The sequence below is a fragment of the Dromiciops gliroides genome, chromosome 2 (genome assembly GCF_019393635.1).
Source record: "Dromiciops gliroides isolate mDroGli1 chromosome 2, mDroGli1.pri, whole genome shotgun sequence".
In the NCBI taxonomy this organism is placed as follows: Eukaryota; Metazoa; Chordata; class Mammalia; order Microbiotheria; family Microbiotheriidae; genus Dromiciops; species Dromiciops gliroides.
Genome location: NC_057862.1, coordinates 546,693,990 through 546,715,840, shown reverse-complemented (window position 1 = coordinate 546,715,840; position 21,851 = coordinate 546,693,990). Strand labels below are relative to the sequence as shown.

Here is a 21,851-nt window from a genome sequence, read left to right as displayed (position 1 = left end):
CCTGCTCCCAGCTTTTTACCCACTTGCTCTTTGTGTGTGGGGGTCTAGTAGGGTACAGGGGAGAGGAATAGAGGAGGGTTGATGCTTCTGCCATTTGCTCCTATCTGTCCCTGTCCTACTTCTTTGGCCCTCAATCAATGGGCACTCACCTCTTTCTTACCGCTCTTATATGTTCCAATAAATTTTTAAAAACCACACACAATAACAAAAGCTTCTAAGGATATAGCACTTTATGGTTACAAAAAACTTTATGTACATTATTTTATTTATTCCTTAGTAGAAACATGTGAGGGAGGTAGTATCCCCATTTTACAGATGAGGAAACTGAGGCTCAGAGACATCAAATGACTTGCCCAGGGTCACACACTGACGTAGTGACAGAGCCAGGATTTCAGTTCAGTTCAAGCCTGTGTTATCCGAGATACTAAAGAGGAAAGGCCAGGGTGTATAATATCAAAGAGGTCACCCAGAGTCTCCTTATTCAGCATGAAATAGTATGGCCAGCTGCAAGGAGAGGCTGTACTGACAGATGGGAATGGGGACAAAGTTCAGAGGTAAACTGATCTTGCTGCTCCTGCTTCAAAACAGCCTGGACCACACTGTGGGAGTGTCTGTGGAGTATCTGCTGGAGTGGATTGATTCTGTAGATAGAATTGCTCAATCTTACAGCGGCACATGGGGCACTTGGCAGTGTCTCTGAAGAGCCTCTTGGCACAGCAATAGCAGAGGATGGTGTGGCCACAAGGAAGAAGCCAGGTGTTCTTGGCATGGTGCAAACAGACACAACACTCTTCTTCATCACTTGCTGGGGAGCAGAAACGAAACTCTAGGAAGACAAGAAAGTTGGGGTGAAGGAAAGCATCATGGCCCAAATATGAGTCTCCTCCCCTAGAGAACTACCTATCCTAGGAGAAAACTGAGATTCTACTGTCCATGAGTCTTTCATTCTACTTACATACCAAGTCATCTCTACCTGCTGCTTCTCCTCCCCAGGTTACTAGGCTACTGAATTCATGCTAGAGATCCCCAGGAGAGTAGAAAACAAAAGGAAGGCTAGAGAAAAGGGTGGAGTTATTGCTTTGTAACAATCAGTCAAAAAGCATTTAGTAAGTGCTTACCATGTGCCAGTCACTGTGCTAAACTTTGGGGATACAAAGAAAGGCAAAACCAGTGCCTGCCTTCAAGGAGCTCCCATTCTGCTGGGGGAGACTCTAGGCAAACCATATCCATACAAGACATACATATATGCACATATATATGGATGTGTGTATACATACAGAGAGAGCTGATGGAAAGTAATCTTAGAGAGAAGACATTACTATTTTTTTAAAGTAATAGGCTTTTTTATTTATAGTTTTGAGTTCTTATTTTTATCCCTCCTTATCTACCTCTTCTCTACCCTTCCTGAGGAGGTAAGCAATCAGATATGGGTTTTATATATATAATTATGGAAAACATTAACATATTAGTCATTTTGTACAAGAAAACTTGAATAAAAGAAAAAATGAAAGTGAAAAACAGCCTGTTTCAGTCTGTGTTCCATCAATATCAGTTCTTTCTTTGGAGGTGGATAGTACTTTTCATCATTAGTCCTTTGGGATTGTCTTGGATCATTTCGTTGTTGAGAATGGTTAAGTCATTCACAGTTCTTCATCAGATAACATTGCTGTCTCCCTGCACGATGTTCTCTTGGTTCTGCTCACTTTACTGTACATCAGTTCATACAAGTCTTTCTAGACCTTTCTGAAATCATCCTGTTTGTCATTTCTCATAGCACAATAATATTCCATCATTGTCATACACCACAGCTTGTTTAGCCATTTCCCAATAATGGGCATTCCTTTGATTTCCAATTCTTAACCACCACAAAAAGAGCTACTATAAATATTTTTGCACAAATAGGTCTTTTTTCTCTTTGGGGGGATGAAAGAAGACATTACTATTAAGGGAAACTGAGAAGTCCTTTTGCGAAAGGTGAGATTTAAGCTGAAACTTGAAGGAAGCAAGAAGTGGAGGCAAAGACAGAGAGCATTCTATAATGGGCTACAGCCTGTGAAAGGGCAGCCAGTAGATGGAGTGATCACCAATGGATCTATCTACCTAGCATCCCTTGCTTTTTCCACAGGACTATCCCATCTTCTTTCCCTGTCATACAAAAAATGTTCTTCCCTGGTAATATGTTGATACCTACTTCCCCCATAGAGCTCTCTATTGCTCTCTGACACTCTTAAGGTACTGATATTCTAGATCTCACTGCCATGTAGCAATGTTTGTAAACTGATAGTACTGAAAACCTTGGGACCAGGAAAAACCTTGAAATTTCTTGAAGGTGATCCAGGATGTTCCCGTCAACCCTGGGCCCTGTTCATTGTTCCAGCCATTCATGTTGGTGAATAAGATAGCCCTACAAAGCTTACATGTAGATCTTGGTGGTAGATAAGTCTTCTTTCCTGGGTGGATAAAAAGCCCAAACTCCTTTGTGTGATTTGATTACAGGCCTCCTCAAGGAGATGCTACAATGTCCTGGGGCTTATTGGAAGCACTACAGTCATTGACAAATTCCTTCAGCTTCCAGAAGAAACCTCTCTCTGACTTGAACTCAGTTCTGAACCTACCCTATTCCAATTATTGCAGATCAAAGCCTTTTCTAGTTCCCGGTTTAATCTTACCCCCATTGCTTTCTGCCTTGGGGAGTAGGGAGGAAAGGGATAGAGGGAGAAAATCTGAAACTAAAAATCTCATGAAAACAAATGTTGAAAAGTATCTTTACATGTAAGTGGAAAATAATAAAATACTTTTATGATTAAAAAAATCCAACCTCCATAACCACTTAATTTTATTTTATTTCAACGTGAGTGGATGGGCACCAGAGGAAAGCCTTAAGACAATAAGAGGCCTCACCAAAAAACAAACAAAAAAACCCAAGAGGCACCAGGAAGTGCTGCTCTGCTCTTTAAATGCTAAGTCCATGTCTTTCCCCTTCTCTTAGCAGCTACAGGAGCTTCCTCAGAATGTGTTAGGTGTCAGACATTTCCTCCTCTCCCTCATCTTCTCTTCCATCCACCTCAGAGGAGTCTGAGGAGTCGTGAAGCAGTACATATTCCCTGCTACTGAACCCAAACTTGAGCACATCCTTCTCCTTGAGCTCATAGTAACGCTGGGACTCAATGGGCTGGTTGTTCAAGAAGGTGCCATTCGCTGAGCCAAGGTCGATGATGTAGGGCCTTACCCTGCGGCCAGCTGTGCCATCAGCCCGAGTGTATTCTACCAGGCGGTACTGAAATACTGCATGCTGCTTGGAACAGGAGGGGTGGTCGATGGAAATATCTGCAATTCGCCTTTGTCTGCCCAGGAGATAAGCACTCTGTCTGTGGATGTGCATGACTGGAAGGGCCTTGTCATTCTTAAAGGGGTAAAGGCGCCAGCATTTCTTTGGGACCCGCGCCTCTGGAGGCTCACTGTACTTGATCACCACCCCCCCGGAACGTGTTGGCATCCTCCAGCAGTGCCCCCTGAAAGCTCAGAGCTGGGCTTCTCCTTACTGGGCGGGTCTTTTCCCTTCCCGTGCCCCTCAGCAGACTGCCAGACCATCTGCTGCTCCCCGTCACTGCTGCCACCCCCATCTTTCTTCTGGTCAGGCTGCTGGCGGTGGCCGCGCAGAGAGTTATAAAACTCTCTTTCTGCTGCTTGTTCCCGTAGGTTCTGGGCATCCCGGTGGCGCCCAGCCCTAGGCCTCTGCCTGGTGGCCTTGCTCTGCTGGGGAGGGCTGAGGTGTCGGGCCCGGGCCCCCGCTTCCCTGCAGCCTGGGTGACCTTTCTCCCCTTCCTCTCGGGGGATGGTTTTCACGTTCCCGCTCCCGCTTGACTGCAGGATGGACATGTCTGCGGCTTCTCTTACTGGGAGGAGATCTGCGGCTTCTCTCAAAGGACTCGGTTTCCCTTTTGGTTGCTGAGCCTCTGCAGCTGTGCGCACGGTTCCCTGAGGCGTGGGCGCCGCGGGCTGCCGGGGTCCGGCTCGGCCTTCCGGAGGAGCCGCTCGGGCCCCCGGCGCTGTGCCCCTGAGAGCAGGGCGCGGGCGTCGGGCTGCGCGGCTCTCGCTTCGCCAAGGACAGATCCGGCCTCGTTTTTCCCGGCTCATCCTCGTCTTCTCGAAGCTGTAGCTGATGCCTCCTCTCCCGCTCTGCCTTAGCCTCCATCCTGGTAGCCAGTGAGAGCCTGAGTAAGCACTGTCCACTTTCCCTTCTGGGGCAGCTTATATGTGCTTCTTCCCTAGCCCCACCCTCCTTGAAGGGCCGGGCTCTGGAATTTCCAGTCAAAAGGACAAGCTGATGCTTAAGCAGGCTGGCCAGCAAGAGGCTCCCCCTGGTCTGCCTGTCTGCTTTATGCCTAGCTTGGTATTGATAGCCACATCACCGAACAGGGTTCATTCTAGTCTATCTTGATTTTCCTCTGATGGTCACTAATGCACTTTGGTTCAATTTCAGGATTAAGTCATTAGAGTGAATATCTAGGATCATTCGTATTGTTAAGGAGGCAGCTAGGTGGCTCAGGTGGCTCAATGAATAGTGTGGGGCTTGGAGTTAGGAAGACTAGAGTTAAAATCTGCCCTCAGACACGACCTATGTGACTCCTGGACAAGTCACTTGCAAGTCAGTTTGCCTTAATCCACTACAGAAAGAAATGGCAAACCACTCCAATATCTTTGCTAGGAAAACCCCATGGACAGCATTGACCTATTATGGTCCACAGGGCCACAAAGAGTCAGACGGGACTGAATGAATGAACAAGATAGAGTGATGTGTAAAGGGTCAACAAAAATGGTCAAGAGGCAAATGAGCTGCTCAAAATTCCAACCAGGAAAAATGCAGGGATAGACCCAGGAATTCCCACTCTCCAGCCTTCAGCCCACCACTTCTAACTCACTGCTGTAAATCCCCTCCCCCCCTCACATTGTTTTTTATGACCTGCCCCCACCCACTCCACCCAGAAAATGAAGGTGAGAACTCAAATGACTTCCTCTGGGTTGTGGAAAGGCATTTACCATGAGGTTCATCCCTGAACATCTGTGTCCCAAGTTTGAGACAAAAAGGCTTACTCACAGGAGCTAAGAAAAAGGAAACAAGGTTAGTAGTTGATAGCTGAGGACAAATAAAAACAATTGTCCAGCCTTGCAATCTCTCCCCACCTTCTGTCCTTGGAGGGATTTATGGGGAACATCCTGTAATTTCACTTTCCTTTTAGGGGAATCAGATGTTTGGCCCATGGTCCCCAGCAACAGGTGCCTCAGCACATAGGAAACAGCATTCATCTCCAGATTTCAAGGTATCCTTGCTTGTCCTTTTTTAAACTCCTGCATTTAATCTTTTTTTTTTTTTTAAGTGAGGCAACTGGGGTAAAGTGCGCCCAGGGTCACACAGCTAGTAAGTGTTAAGTGTCTGAGGCTGGATTTGAACTCAGGTACTCCTGACTCCAGGGCCGGTGCTCTATCCACTGTGCCACCTGGCTGCCCCCATTTAATCTTTTAAAGAATTTATTTTTACATACTATTTTATTCCCCTCCCCCATTACATTTTCTTTCTTTCTTTCTTTCTTTCTTTCTTTCTTTCTTTCTTTCTTTCTTTCTTTCTTTCTTTCTTTCTTTCTTTCTTTCTCTCTCTCTCTCTCTCTCTCTCTCTCTCTCTCTCTCTCTCTCTCTCTCTCTTTCTTTCTTTTTTGTGGGGCAATGAGAGTTAAGTGTCTTGCCCAAGGTCACACACAGCTAGTAAGTGTCAAGTGTCTGAGGCCAAATTTGAACTCAGGTTCTCCTGAATTCAAGGATGGTGCTTTATCCACTGCACCACCTAGCTGCCCCAAGAGATAAAGTTTTCCTTTCTTTCTTTCTTTCTTTCTTTCTTTCTTTCTTTCTTTCTTTCTTTCTTTCTTTCTTTCTTTCTTTCTTTCTTTCTTTCTTTCTTTCGTTCTTTCTCTCTCTCTCACACTCTCTCTTTCTTTCTTTCTCTTCCTTCCTTCCTTCCTTCCTTCCTTCCTTCCTTCCTTTCTTTCTTTCTTTTTTTTTTTTTTGCAGAGCAATGAGGGTTAAGTGATTTGCCCAGGGTCACACAGCTAGTAAGTGTCAAGTGTCTGAGGCTGGATTTGAACTCAGGTCCTCCTGAATCCAAGGCCGGTGCTTTATCCACTACAACACCTAGTTGCCCCTCTCCCCCCATTACATGTAAAAACAATTTTTAACATGTGTTTGAGTTCCAAATTCTATTTCTTCCTCTCTCCCCTCCCCCTTCCCTGAGATGGAGCAGTCTGATATAGGTTATACATGCCTTGCATTCAGTCTTAAGAATTCTTCTTTGCCCACTGAAAGGCCCTGGAGCCCTAGAGAAACCCTCCCTTCCAATAGATCATTGAACTGCCCACAGCTCAGGTGTTAACTTAGAAGGGATTTTATTGGGTCTCCTTCTTCTCTGGGCTTTCCACCCACTCAGAGCCCTCAGCCTAACCTTCTTCAGAGCAGCCTGGGGACAGTGAAAGGAGAAACCAGTAGCAATTATCTCTATCATTTACATTGTGCTTTAAGATTTGCACAGTGCTTTAAAGATATTATTTGATGCTCACAACAACCCTGGGAGCTATGATCTATTGTTATCCCAGGGCTGGCCTGCTTGTCTGAAATGCTCTTCCTTCTCTACTCTGACTACTGACCTCCCTGACTTCCTTTAAATCCTAAGTAACATCCCAAATCCTATGGGAAGCTTTCCCAAACCCCTCTTAGTGCCTTCCTCTGTTATTTTCTATTCATCCTGTATAGAGCTTGCTTTGTATAAATATGTTTTCATGTTGTCTCCTCCATTAGATTGTAAGTGATTTGAGGGCAGAGACTGTCTTTTGCCTCTTTTTGTATGCCCAGTGCTTAGCACAGTGTCTGGCACATAGTAGGTGCTTAAAAAATACTTATTAAACTGAATTGAAATTGAGTGCCTATTTTACAACTGAAGAGAGATATTAAGTGACTTGGCCAGAGGGCACACAGCTAGTTAATGTCTGAGGTAGGATTTGAACTCAGGTGTTTTAAAGGCCATCACTTTATCTTTTGTGCCACCTAGCTGTAAGGGATGCCCCCTTGAAATGTCTTTCCTCCCTCATTGTCCTCGGTTAATGAGCATCCCTGAGTAATGGGGACTTTGCACCTTCCTTCTCCACTCCCTCCCCCCCCCCCTTAAAAAGTGAATCAGACTCACTGAGCAGTTCGACCGCTTTTGTAGTTCCGTAGACATCCATCACAGCCCATAGAGGAGAGCTCACAGTCACTTTGTCAAATAACAGAAACTTTTGGAGCTCATTGGTCCTCAAGAAGACTTTTCCAGACTTATTCACCCAGAAGTGGATGATATCACCAACCTTAATGAACCGATCGGGCAGGACGGCTGCCCAAGTGGGAGACTGGGCTACTAAGTCAGGACAGATGAAAGGGGGCAGGCTAAAGGGGTTGATATTTGAGGGGTTCAGGCAGCTGAACCCTACTCGGAGCCCACCATTCCATCCATCCTCCATCTTCAGGATCCTGAGGGTTACTCTTTCACAAGGCTGGACAGGTCGGTTGGTAAAGACAATGCCATCATGAAAGGTGGAGAGCCTCTCTGCCCTAGAGTAGCAGTCATTCAGCAGGATCTGGCTGCCCCTGGCCTTGGAATGGAAATAGAGGGGCTCATAGGACTTCTTCTGCTCAAGGTATTCTGAAAAAAATTCAATGACTGGCATTAGGATCAAATATATACATATACACATACATACATACTCATGTATATGTAGGTATATATATGTGCATGCATGCATACATACATATAAGCCTTTACTCCCATAAAGTGAACTTTTCCATCTCTCCCCCACAAGTTTTCAAAGGGCCCAGGACAGTTTCACCATCTTTAAGCTCTTAAAATCAAATTTACACCCCACATAAGGATGACTGTCCAGACATCTGCTTTCATCAAGGACTATCTGAGAGCTCCAATGTCTTATGTATACATCATTGTAAGACCTCATCCCTACCTGAATCTTGTAGTAAGCATGCTGCTCAATACATTTCTGCTAAATGGATAAATGAATGAATGTTTTTTGAGGAGTGGGATTAGAGGGAGAGGAGAGGATATATACTTAGGAGATTCAGAACTAGTTTCTGTAAGGAAAGTGTGTAGTTGAATAATCACAGGGCTGAAAATCGGGAAATCTGGGTTCTTATCCTTAGTGAGGTACCAACTAATTAGCTGTGTGACCTTGACTCAGTTCCCCCTTGGTAGGTTTGAGTGTTCTCATCTGCCAAATGAGGCATTTAGACTAGATAACCTTTAAAGCAGAGATATAACTAGTAACTTTTGTGCCAGAGGCAACCATTGCTAGGGCAAACAATACGAACTGGAGCCAACAACACCAAATGTGCCTTCTAATTATCTTTGTAATTCATGATGTGAAAATAATACAAGAAATTAAGACACATTCAACCAAGTGGGGGAAGAATTAATTAATCTTCTGGCTTTGAGAATGGACTCTCAGAGTTGAAAGGCACCTTGAAGGTCAATTAGTTCAACCCATGAGATTTGGGGAGAGGTCTGTGAAGGTTATTTCCTTTTTGCTTGGAGGGGGATGACAGGAGTGAGTGTGGGTGGGAGCTGAAGTGGGGCTTATTTCTCCAGGAAAGGAGGGAGGAAGGGAGAAGGCATTGGAAGGATCACAGATTTGCTCTTGGGATAAAGGGAGGCCAAGAGATGCAAACAGGCTGTTGTCTCCATAGCTACCTAGAATTCAAAATTCTACAAAATCAAATTCTCAAAATTAAACTAAAAAACCCAACCCTCTCAGCTTTAGAACTTGATTTCTAAGGAAGTCTTGATTGGTAAAAGGGTTACCTGATCTACTGACTCTTTTTTTTTTTTTAATTTTTTTTTTTTAATTTGGTGAGGCAATTGGGGTTAAGTGACTTGCCCAGGGTCACACAGCTAGTAAGTGTTAAGTGTCTGAGGCCAGATTTGAACTCAGGTCCTCCTGAATCCAGGGCTGGTGCTCTATCCACTGTGCCACCTAGCTGCCCCAATCTACTGACTCTTGAGGGCCTCAATAATACTTCACATTCCCCTCAGCCACCTTCTTGCAAACCACCTTGCAAAGTTTCTTTCCCCTCCCACGAGCCCCACCCTGAACACTTCTACTTCTGGAACCCTAATCAGATCAATATTGTCATTGATACTGAATGGTGTCAGTCAGCTCCCTTGTAGCTCTCTCTACTCACCATTCTTGTGATTCACCTAATCAAAACACCCCTTTCTGGATTTTATTCCCTATATGTGCTGCCCACCCTTTATAGAAGGTAAGTTCTCAGAAGGCAGGGCTTTTCTCAATTTTGAATTTCTGTTCCCCTACACTAAACACAATATTTGGCACATAGAGGTGTTTAATAATTTTTTTCACTCATTCATTTATATCTCCCCTTGGGTAGCATTTAAGTTCCTATTCCCTTCATTTCCTTCTCCTAGACATGTATGAAATTTTTGTGCTCTCTACAGCTCTGCTCTAGCATCTCCACCAGCTCCAACATTCCATGAGTTTATAATTTCCTTCGAAATGAATATTGAGGCCCAGAACCTTCCTTCAAGTTCCAAAAATGCTTTCGAGTGCATGTCAATAATACCTCTGAGACAGTAAGGGAAGAATGTCCCTATATAGATGCTTTCCAATCAACTGCTTATACTGAGCCCTTTGTCAGCTTCAGGGCTCCCAACAGAGGAGGGTGGGGGTGGTGAGTATAGTCAGTGGTAGAAATGGGGCCCAGCTGAGTAAGGGTACCACATGTAGGGATCTGGTCAGCCTGGCAGAATCTAAGGCATGGGTATGCTTAGGGCTTGGGTTGGAGCTACAAAGGATTATGGGGCCCTGCATCAAGAATTCCCAAAGGGAGTCTCTTTGAGGCACTGCTTAGAAGAGGAATCATAAGATAGGACTTTCCTGCTTCTCATAAGAAGCAGAAAGTCCCTTTGGCTTTCATGTTACCTAATGTCTTATTTAAAGTCTGTATCTAATAAAGTCTAGAGCCCAAATCCACCTCTTCCCCAACTCTACCATGGGATAGGAAACTATTTCCCAGGCAGTTATCAGTCAAGACCATCTGTAGCCAGGGTGTCTCAAGAACAGAGGCTGGATGCCTGCAAAGGAAAGGGCCTGGATAGAAAGAATATTTTTCCCACTTGACATCGAAACTGAAAGACTGCCTTTACTATGGAATTGAGTGAGTAAACTTGGCCAGGACTTAGCTTCCCATGTGATCAGGTAGTAATAGCCCTATGCCCATATGTGTGGCTATAATTCTTCCTATCTTTCAGTCTTCTGGGTGCCAGGAAAACTGATGTCTGCAGGACTGTCTCTGGATTTGTCCACACCCTGGGATTGCAAAATTATTCCCATCCCCCTTTTTACTCCCCACAAATTTTGGCTCCTGCTTTAGAAGCAATATGGTGCAGTGAAAACATATTAGTGGGATGTTAAGACAGAACACCTGAATTCTATTCCCAGCCCTCCTATTTATTAGCTGGTTTGTCTGGAGATAAATTACATTTTCTCTGGGTCATAATTTCCTTAACCATAAAATGGAGATAAAGGGCAGCTAGGTGACCCAGTAGATAGAACACTGGCTCTGGAGTCAAGCGGACCTGAGTTCAAATTTCACCTCAGATACTTATAAGCTGTGTGACCCTGGACAAGTCACTTAACCCCAATTGCCTCAAACATCTGGGGTCATTTCCAGTTGTCCTGACATATACCTTGCCACTGTACCCAGATGACTCTGGAGGACAGACTGAGGTTGGTGACCTCTGCACAGCCTTCCCTCACTTAAATCCAATGCATTGCAAGTCATGCCATCACCCTGTTGTCATGGTCCTGTGATAAAATAATGGAATTTGGTAGACACCCAGGGATCCCACCTGATTGATCTAGTATTGTTTGAGAAAGCAGCTAAGTACCTACTTGGGATGATTAGATATGGGCCACACCTGGCCTGCCCTGAGTGACATATACTGCTGATGTCAGCAAGGGAACCACTCTCCGACATCCAGCTTGAAGGACCTCCCTTTTGCGGGAGGGAGAGAAAAAGTAGAAAAGGGAACACTCAATGAGGGGAGCTCTTTTTCTGGTCAGTGAGCTTCCGAGAGTGGACGGGAGAGGGGCTGCACAGCTGTCTCCTATTGAAACTACAGACACCAGGTGGTGAGTTAATAGGAACGAGGCCAGCTCTTTGAATTAGCTGACCTGGAAGCAAGTTTGGGGATTGCTAGAGCCAGGGAGCTTATCCATTTTTCTCTTCCCCTATTCCCTTGTCCTTGACTTTATTAATTTCACCCTTGTTATATATTTTATTCCCATTAACAAAACCTGATTTGTTCGTGGAAAAGAGGCTGTTAATCTCCTTTCTTATTAGTCTGGGAGAAATAACTAAAAAAGGCAGTTTGGAAGGGAGGAAACTTTGGACCTAGAGATCCCTCATTATTTTCTGAACCCCAATATTACAGCGAGCCACCCAATTAATTCTCCCCATATTAAATTTAGCACCCACAGTCCCCTTTGAGAATGAAAGACCAAGAACAACAATAACAAGTGGAGATAACCACATAATTGCTTTATATATCTCATAGGGATGTTGTGACCTAATACACATGAAAGCTGTGATATGTTTTGAATTTGTAAACCACTGTGTTTAGTATCCTCATTTTTATAATATCAGCCCTTCTATAGTGCTTTAAGGTTTGCAAAGTATTTTCTTCAAGGCAATATTTCTTCAAGGCAGTCCTCTCCCTGACTTTATAGATGAGAAACCAGAAGCTCTGAGAAATTAAGAGACTTGCCCATAGGCTCACAATAACTATCTGGGGCAGAGTAAGCCTTGAACTCTGGTTGCCTGATTCCAGATTTAGTACACTAACCACTAAGCCATACTGTTTCTTAAAGAGTTATTATGAAGCAATTGGAGATTTAGAGATAAAAGAGTCCAATTTCTTCATTTATAGATGAGAGACCTGAAGATTGAAGAGGGGAAGTGATTTGTACAAGGTCACACGGGTTGAAAGTGGCTGAGCCAGGATTTTAATCCAGGTCCTCTGAGTTGAAAGGTGACTCAACTCAACTCAAAAAATATTTGTTAAGCACCCCTTATGTGCAAAGCACTGTGCTAGGCACTGGAAGATTAATGAAGATCAGTAAGACATGGTCTCAGACTTCAAGTAGTATCTAGTATATTAGGGGGAGAGAAGATGAAAACAAAATAGCTCCTATCTCTTAGAAGGAATTTCCTGTTTTACATAATTGCACATGTATATCTGATTGCTTACTGCCTTAGGGAGGGGGGAGGGATAGAATTTGGAACTCAAAACTTTAAATAAAAATGTTTATTATTTTAAAAAGGAAAAAGAAAACAATAATTTGTACAGAAAAATAAAGGATTTCCGATGGGAATACACAAGGCTGCCACTATTAAATTAACAACTTCTTTCTTTTCTTTTTTCTTTCTTTCTTTCTTTTTTTTTTTTTTGAGGAATTGGGGTTGTGACTTGCCTAGGGTCACACAGATAGTAAATGTATGAAACTGGATTTGAATTCAGGTTGCTCTATCCACTGAGTCACTCAGCTGCCCCTCCCCATTTCTTCCTTTATTTTGAAGAAACCTAAGTTCAAGGGCCTCAAATCCTAGAGGAAATGGGTGGTAATTAGGCTTCAGTGGTGATTTCTGGGTATTTATCCTGGAAAGGTTCAATTTCACTTTTTTTTTTTAAATTTAACTTTAAAAGATGAGAGAATGGAGCAGATATGACAACCCCTTGTCCTTGCCAAGCCCTGTGACTAAGCAATGCTGAACTCCCTGTTCCATACTCCCTAGGGAAAGGGATCAGGTGAGGGGGAATTCTGTTCTCTCCTCCAACCTGAGAATAAAAACTTTGATTCCAGAGGAAAATTCATTCCAGGATGCTGACTCACTGATGTTGACTGAAACTTGGACCAATAATCTCACCAAACCACTCCAGTATCTTTGCCAAGAAAACCCCAAATGGGGTCACAAAGGGTCATGCATGACTGAGAAATGACAGAACAACAAAAGGTGAAAACAATATGCAAAAAGAAGCTAAAAAGTGGGTTTGGGATGGGGAAAGGGGGGACACCCAGAGGAATGATATTTCATGGAGTGGAAAGCAAGAACGGCTGATGGAAAATGGAGTTACTTGCAAGGTTCTGAGCCCTCCAAAAAGGATGACTTTGGGAGTTTATTGCTCCACTCTCTGGCTCTCCAGTCCTCCAATCAGAAGACTCAAAAAGCAACTGAAAAATTCGAAAAGATATGAAAAACTGAGTTTTGAAAACCTGAGTGAATCTTCCTGCTGATGCGATTTCAGATCATCAGCTTATCCTAAGGGGAGGCGTGATGATCTGTGGAGTGGGAACCAAGGAGAGCATTGGTAGAAAATGTCTTTGTATCTCCAACACTTAGTATTGTGCCTAGTACATTAAAAAAAAGTAAGTGCTTAATAAATGTTTGTTGACTGACTGGTAGGTCTGGGACTGAAGGCCCTTTTTTTTTTTTTAAGTGAGGCAATTGGGGTTAAGCGACTTGCCCAGGGTCACACAGCTAGTAAGTGCCTGAGGCCTGATTTGAATTCAGGTATTCCTGACTCCAGGGTAGGTGCTCTATCCACTGCGCCACCTAGCTGCCCCTGAAGGCCCTTCTAAAAGGATCATAGCATCAGAGATTTGGAGCTAGAAGGAACTTTACAGGTCATCTAGTCCATGCTGTTTACAGATGAGAGAATGAAAAGAAGTTCGAGAATTTCTTCCCATCACTAGTTGGTGTCTGTCAGTCTGTCTGATGTTATTGTTTATCCTTCATTTTGGAAAAGGACCAATGGACTCGTGCATGAATTGCATTTAGGAGAAGCAAAGTTGCATAAAGTCATCAGTCTCACTCTCTCCTCCAGAGTCACTGAAGTCCAGTGGTAAGACAAAAACGTATGACTTCATTAGGCACAAGCATTCAATTACTTCCTAAGCTCTTCACAAAGGTAGGCTGAGAGACTTTACAGCATGATATTCCTGTTGAGGAGTCAAGTTAGTGATCCCATGTCTGGCCCTCAAAGGAGAAATGGAAAAGACTGAATTCACAAGTCTCACCACTTCCCTAACTCAGGATTTACAAGGTGCTCTAGGATACCAGCCAAAGTCTGCACCCTGAGTGGTATGTTGGGATGTGATCTCTCCAGGTGAGGTTGAAAAAGCCCCACTTCAGAGGCTCTGATGAGAAGAGTCAGTTGGACTTGAGGTTCACAAAGGCATCACAGTAGTGTTCTTTTTTTTTCACGGTAGTATTCTTCATCCTCTCTTTTTATCCTTTCCTTGAGCTTCTAAGAAATCAACATATAACCCCCCACCTATAAGCCCTAGTTTTGCTACTCAGCCTCCTAGCCAGCTCCCATCTTGGCTATAGTTGTTGTTCAGAACTGTTCAACTCTTTGTGACCCCATTTGGTTTTCCTTGACAAAGTGACTGGAGTGGTTTACCATTTCCTTCTCCAGATCATTTTATAGATGAGGAAACTGAGGCAAACAGGGTTAAGTGACTTGCCCAGGCTCATGCAGCTAGTGAGTGTCTGAGGTCAGATTTGAACTCAGGAACATGTGTCTTCCTGACTTCAGAGGTGGCATTCTATCCACTTCACCACCTAGCTGCCCAGCTCTTATCTATTCATCCTTAAAAGTCCCTATTCATGACCCACTTTTTTCCAAGCCTGCCAACTAGTCCAGCCCATGTTGATTTCTTCTTACTCTGAACTTCTGCTACATTTAGAATCCGTGACTCATAGCTTCATTTTCTAAAGTCACATTTGTTTTGTCATACCGAACCCCTCCCCCCCCCCAACTAGACTAAATAAATCCTTTAAGAGGAAAAACTATGGTTTATATTTCTTCAGTCTTTCCCCCATGGGGACTACCACAGTGCTAAACATATATACATATATACATATATATATATATATATATTTTTTTTTTTTTTCCCTCCAATAAATACTTGGGATTGAATTGGGAATGGGTAAACAAATTGAAGTATGTGAATGTGTAACTGTTGGCTCAAAGGGCCATTTGCATAAGATTCCTCATTGGTGGAGACTCATTACTTGATGCTGTGGAAAGTAACTCTGCTCCCTTTGTGAGGGGCAGAGTTGATGAGAGTTGGAAGGGAGATCCTGGTCTTCATCTCCTCTACATGTTGGTTTCTTCACAGAGTCTTTCTTGCTTTTCAGGAACTTGAAGGGAAAGATGACCAGGAACTCTCTGTTCCAGCTCTCACTAATTCTGTCCTCACTGAGGGCCAGAGAATTGAGTATTAATCTCCACCAATGAGGACAGTCTTATGCAAATAGCCCTTTGAGACAACAGTTAAAATATAATATTATATATAATTATGTATATTATAATATAATATTACTTTGCTATAAGAAATGACTTTTTTTTTTAAGCGGGGCAATGGGGGTTAAGTGACTTGCCCAGGGTCACACAGCTAGTAAGTATCAAGTGTCTGAGGCCGGATTTGAACTCAGGTGCTCCTGAATCCAGGGCCGGTGCTTTATCCACTGCACCACCTAGCCACCCCCCAGAAATGACAAATTTAATGAACAGAGAGAACCTTGGACAGATCTACAGGAGTTGATTTAATCCAACAAAGTAAGCAGAGCCAACAATGACTACAACAATGTAAATGGAAGGAACAATCATTTTAAAAAGTGAATGTTGCAACATTGTTTATATATATATATGTATATATATATATATATATACATATATATATAAAGCATGGATGGAAAGAAGAGAGGTGAGAAGACACTCCTACCCCTTTGCAAAGTTGGGAGGCCCACAAATGTTGCACATTGAACATGTTTTCAGACTGTTTCAATATATTCAATGCTGATGTTTTTCTTCTTTTTCTTTCTTTTTGTTTTAAAAAATACTATATGGTGTATGGAATGATTATGTGGGAAGGGTAAGGAAGGATAGTGGGGGAAACTATGGTGATTTTTGAAAATGTATGAATAAAACTTTTTAATAAAAAAATACCAAGATCAATAACATAGGGCACTGACTGGGTTCATTTGGAAGCAGGAACCAGTTCAGGGGAAAAAGTGAAAATGACAGAAAGAGGGTCATTGGAGAAACCTGGTCTCTATATGATATAACTGGAAAGCCCCCAGGGATATTCTCCCCACTTTTTCTAGTGGGGTTCTAATAGCTTTGGGCACTGGCTTTATGGTTCTGACTCTCCCAGAAGGGCTGTTTGATTTAGAGTTACCTAAAGTAACCAGAATAACAAAGGAACAGGAAGTAGCCTTTTTAATTGGAGAGGCTAACTGACCAAGCATAAGTGATAGTCCCATAGCCCCAAGTGCAGAGGGGAGAACTGAATCATAGAGAATCACATAAATTTTTTTTAAACTATAAGGACTCAGAGATATAAGATCATAGATTTAGAACTAGAAGAGACTTTAATGATCATTGAGTCAACACCTTCATTTTACAAAGGAAGGAAGCCAGGGCCTTAGAGGTAAATAGGTAATGAAGCTAGTTAATAGAGCAGTTCTCTTGACAGCAAGAACAGCTCTCCTCTTGCTATGATATGGAACCCTCTTTTTTAGCTTTGGGCCAGGACAGTCCCCTGCCTTGTGGGCAGTGTGAGAAGTGAGCATAGAGTATAGAATTCTCCTCCAACCTCCCTCTCGCCTCCATTTTGGAGTTAAACTCAGATGAGAAGGAATTTCCCTCTTCAGTACACAAGCTTACTGGATTCCTGAAGAATCCAGAAAGAGAACTTAGAATCCTATTAAAAACTTGCTCCCCACTGCATAGATCTGGATGTGCACTATGCCAGACCATGTCTCTCTGGGCCTTGGCACCTTTATTGTCCTAAACCTCCTTTTTTTCTTCCCATCAACTTCCCTTCTTCACCACCCTTCTCACTAGCTTTTAGGTATGTATAATGTCTGGACTATAGTAAACTCCCAGGTAAGAATTCAAAATTTTCATTGTGGAAATGCTCTCCACCAGAGGTATCATTGGCACAACGATGGGCAGGTAGGTGGCGAAGTGGATAAAACACTGGTCTTGGAGTCAGGAAGACCTAAGTTGAATCATGTCTCAGGACTTATTGGTTGTGTGACCATAGATCAGTCACTTAATCTCTCTGGGTCTCAGTTTCCTCATCTGTGAGATAGGGAAGGTTGGACTAGACTACCTCTAAGGTCCCTTTCAGTTCTAAATTTGTGAGCTTATGACCAAACACAGATCCTATCCTATCTATGAGTTAGTAGATCATTTTTGTTGTTTTTGTTCAGTCATTTTCAGTCTTTTCTTTCTTTTTTTTTTTGGTGGGGCAATTAGGGTTAAGTGACTTGCCCAAGGCCACACAGCTAGTGTCAAGTGTCTGAGGGCGTATTTTAACTCAGGTCCTCCTGAATCCAGGGCCGGTGCTTTATCCACTTCACCATCTAGCTGCCCCCATTTTCAGTCTTTTCTGATTCTTTGTGATCCCATTTGGGATTTTCTTGGCAAAGATACTGGAGTGGTTTGCCAATTTCTTCTGCAGCTTACTTTGATGAGGAAACTGAGGCAAACAGAATTAAGTGACTTCTCCAGGAAATCCTGGGGATTTCCTCCTTGCTAATAGGCCAGATTTGAACTCAGGAAGATGAATCTCTCTGACTCCAGGCCCAGCACTCTATCTACTGTGCCACCTAGCTGCCTAAGTATATTATGGGATCATAAAACTATAGATAAAAGGGAGCTCAAGGGTTTTTTTCCCCAACCCCTTTGTTTTACATATGAGGTAACTAAGGTCCAGAGAGATTGTGACTGGTCATGGTCACACAACTAGCAAATGTCAGAAGCAGGATCTGAGCCAGGTTCCCTGGACTCTAAGCCCAGAACTCACTATCTATTATGCTACCATTGTCAATGCCACCACCATACCCCTCCCCCACCAATAACATATGACCACCCAAAGCCTTGAGATCCTGATATCACTTTAAATAAATATTAAACATTTAATGCACAATGGAGTGTTATTCCAATTGACGACACCATCCATAAAGGAATTCTACTCAACATACAGGGACATCATATTGAACAGCCTGGCAGACAATAAAAGCTACCAGCCCACGTCAATCTTTTACCACTCTATTTTGACCTATGGAGGTAACCCAAGTGGTGAAATGAAATGTAATTAGTAGGTTTCTTTTCTTTTCTTTTTTTACTGCTCTGTATCTACTGTTCTTTTTCTCTGCTGGAAATAAGATTGTTTTCAAGGCAACATAGTTACCTTCTGCAGGAAAGCCAAACATAGTTACTGTTATTGTTGTTAGTTATTAATGGGCTAACTAGGTAGTGGCAATATGCTTAGAGGTATTGGTGAATCCAATCATATTGTGATTTAGTGATTTATCAGGAGTTTCAAGAAAGTCTTCATATGTATGGGACAAACAGAGACAAAACTCCCGATTTGCTTAGGTAGCTATAATTAGAGGGGAATATCTGTTGACCAATGAATATAATGGTGAAAAAGAATACCCTCCATCTCATTTCAAACAACAAATAACTACCACAAACAACCAATAACAATCCATCCACTGCCTGTGTTTCCACTTGTCATCTTCAATTGGGCTTTTCTAGAGTTAATTAGCCTTTCTAATCACAACATCCTTTTGTTTTAGAATTGGAAGCTACCTTGGAGCTCATCTAGTAAAATCATCCTTGCCTTGCAGTAATGCCCTCTACAGAATCCCTGAGAGAAGATGGATATCTACCTTCTGACTGAAAACTTAGTACCACTGTAGGGCATCTCTAAGTGGTGTGATAGAAAGAGTCCCAACCATTTATACAATTTTAGCCATTCACAGCTTTAAAAGCTTTTATCTTTAATTTTCTAATTTTTATTAAAATTATCTTTTGTTTGGCCTCATCTCAAAATTGTTATCCCCACCTGAGAGATGAGTTAACTGAGGCTCGGAGTAGTGATTCACCAAAGGTTAGTTAGTTGGTGGCAAAGCCAAGATTCAAACCCAGATTCTCAAATTCAATACTCTTTCTAATGAATTTTCATTCTGGTCCTGGTTCTCATATTTGGAGCTACTTTGAATGTCGCATCCCTCTCATCCTCAGCCTTCATCCCCATCCCCAGCTGAATCAAAGTCCCTTGGGTGAGTAAGTTCCTTTAAATGGCTACTTACCAGCACTATGACTGAAAGTACTGCCCATCATGTCTGTACCTCACCAGGGGTTACTTGAAGGACTCGATATATGCCTTGGGATCAGGGAAAGTTGCTAACTGTAGCTCAGCTGGACAAGGTTCCTTAGAGCTTAGGAGAGGCACCTTTTTATGAGATGGGAGATCATATTACAGGGTTGATGATTAATGAGATGCTTTTGTCACAAGATACAATATGCTGGGGATTTCCTCCTTGCTAATAGCAGCTCCTGGCTTCTGGCCCATGTTGCCTTGGTCTCACTTAGCTTAAGGGAGGGAGTCAGAGAAGAGTAACATACAGTTGCATTTAGCTCTTCTTTTCTTAGGTGAATATACTAGTCCCAAACCCATTTCCTGAAAGTTCAGGACTGGCCTGGGTCCACTCCCCCTGGCAGAAATAGACTCTCTGTGCGATTGAGCAGAGAACCTGGGGATAGGTGCCCTCTTTCATCCAAGGGCTGAAAGACTGAGAAAGTAACTTCTGTGGGCAGGTGCATTGGGAGCATTTGACCTTGGTCTTTCTCCTTAGGACACTCTTCAGATTTTAACCCTGGTGATGGGGTGTTTGTGGCATTACAGACCTGAGCACTTTGTGGAGTGGGGGAGGGGGGAGATATTTTTCTGCTTCCTATCTCAAAGACTTCACTCATAATTCTGGGAACATTTTTCTCCTGAAAAGAGAATTCCAGAAGGCTCATACAGATTCTATCTTTGCAAGAATTCTGACCCCCAAATGAGAGGCAGCTTTACTTCAACAAAGAATTACAGAAAGAAGAAAAATCAGCACCACGCCCCCACCTCCATGCTATCATTCCAAGTTCATTTGATCTGCAGATGAGTGACTAGTAAGTAGCCTGCTCACCTCTCTGGGCACTGCTTCCCTTCTCCTCCTGATCCCTGTTCTTCTCTCTGCTTTTGAATCTTAGGAGGGCTTCCTTTCAGCTCACTGCTTTCTTTCCTCTTTTGAGGTCGCCAACTTTTTATCAAAGGGTTACTTCTCATAGGTTGACACTTTGTCCTCAGATACTAAAAGGAAAAGGGTTTTTTTTTTTTTTTGCATATCCATTCCTTGAGTTCACCACAATATGGAGGTTTCCCCAAAGTTTGCTGGAATTAAAGGAATGTAGCTCCATTTCCTTTATGTGTAAAATGAAGGATCTGGACTCAATGAGCCCTAGAATCCCTTCCTTTATAATCCACTGCTAGAACTGAAAGGGACCTTCAAAGTCATTCAGCCCAACTTTTACTGTCCTTTGGAGCTAAAAGAACAGTATGAGGAAGGCCCCATGTGAGTGAAAGCTTATGATAATACAAAGGACAACAAAAAAGGTCTTTTAAGGCTATACTGGGAAAGAAAGAACAGTTGGGTGTAATGGATAGAGAGCTGACCTTTGAACGGAAAAGATCTGTGTTTGAGCACCGTCTCTGATACATATAGCCTGGGTGACCCCAGGTAAGTTGCTTAACCCCTCAGGGCAACTCTTTAAGACTATCAATTGCAGAGGAAAGTGCTGACCTGCATTCCCACATCTGTGAGCTCCTTAAAAAAATCATAGGTCTAGTTTCTATCCTTCTAGCTAGAACAAAAGAAAGCTAGCTAGGGTGGATGGGATGATAACAATTTAGGGAAGAAAGCTAAAATTACTTAATTTTTGTATTTTAAAATTTTATTTATTTATTTTTGCAGGGCAATGAGGGTTAAGTGACTTGCCCAGGGTCACACAGCTACTAAGTGTCAAGTGTCTGAGGCTGGATTTGAACTCAGGTCCTCCTGAATCTTTCCACTGTGCCACCTAGCTGCCCCCTTCTTTCTTTTCTTTTCTTTCTTTTCTTTCTTTTCTTTTCTTTTCTTTTCTTTTCTTTTCTTTTCTTTTCTTTTCTTTTCTTTCTTTCTTTCTTTCTTTCTTTCTTTCTTTCTTTCTTTCTTTCTTTCTTTCTTTCTTTCTTTCTTTCTTTCTTTCTGGTCTTCTTTCTTTTTTTTTCTACCAGGGAGAGAAAACCATGATAATTGAGGAAATGTGGTGAAAAGGAGGGATGTTGTACGCCTGGAGGTGGGCTAATGTTCTGATTTTCAAAAATAGAAAGAAGACAGGTTCCAGATCTTGATTTCAACGGCAAAGTTCTAGATGATCAAAGAGGTGATTTGTGAACTCTTACTCTAGGCTAGCCTCATTTCCTTTTCTGGCATGGTTACTAGACTAGTTAATGTGGGGAATGCTGTAGAGGCAGCATTCACTGAACTTCATTGAGGTAATTGACAATGTCTTTCAAAATTCTTGTGGACAGGATTGAAGAACAGGGAGACGGGGCAGCTAGATGGCGAAGTGCATAGAGCACCGGCCCTGGAGTCAGGAGTACCTGAGTTCAAATCCGGCCTCAGACACTTAACACACACTTACTAGCTGTGTGACCCTGGGCAAGTCACTTAACCCCAATTGCCTCACTAAAAAAAAAAAGAAAAAAGAATAGGGAGAGGCGTCTCAATGATGATATAATTAGGTGTATTTAGAACTGATTGAGTGACCACACTCAAAGAGCAGACATTAATCA

At 42.8% G+C, this 21,851-nt stretch overlaps 2 protein-coding genes across 2 annotated transcripts; both read right to left on the bottom strand.

Annotated features, from left to right (window-relative positions):
• Positions 1 to 548: 548 nt before the first annotated feature.
• Positions 549 to 19,395, bottom strand: LOC122739277 (E3 ubiquitin-protein ligase NEURL3-like). The gene is made up of 4 exons (XM_043981082.1): positions 19,285 to 19,395; positions 7,229 to 7,723; positions 5,041 to 5,103; positions 549 to 826 (listed from the first exon to the last, which is right to left on the bottom strand). Exons 1-4 carry the CDS (start codon positions 19,313 to 19,315, stop codon positions 549 to 551), a joined length of 867 nt encoding a protein of 288 aa, XP_043837017.1. The 5' UTR covers positions 19,316 to 19,395.
• LOC122742514 (smad nuclear-interacting protein 1-like) lies at positions 3,017 to 4,195 on the bottom strand. Its single transcript, XM_043986807.1, is given in 4 exon segments — positions 3,017 to 3,478; positions 3,480 to 3,512; positions 3,514 to 3,790; positions 3,792 to 4,195. Coding segments are annotated over 4 exon segments (1,176 nt in total).
• Positions 19,396 to 21,851: the final 2,456 nt, after the last annotated feature.

Excerpts from the sequence above, each read along its gene's own strand:
- LOC122739277 (XM_043981082.1), bottom strand. The coding sequence starts at position 19,315 with ATGATGGGCAGTACTTTCAGTCATAGTGCTG. Across the intron at positions 7,724-19,284 it reads TACTTTCAGTCATAGTGCTG|AATACCTTGAGCAGAAGAAG; the intron begins GTAAGTAGCCAT and ends AATTTTTTTCAG. Across the intron at positions 5,104-7,228 it reads AAAAGCGGTCGAACTGCTCA|CTCCTGTGAGTAAGCCTTTT; the intron begins GTGAGTCTGATT and ends CCTTTTTCTTAG.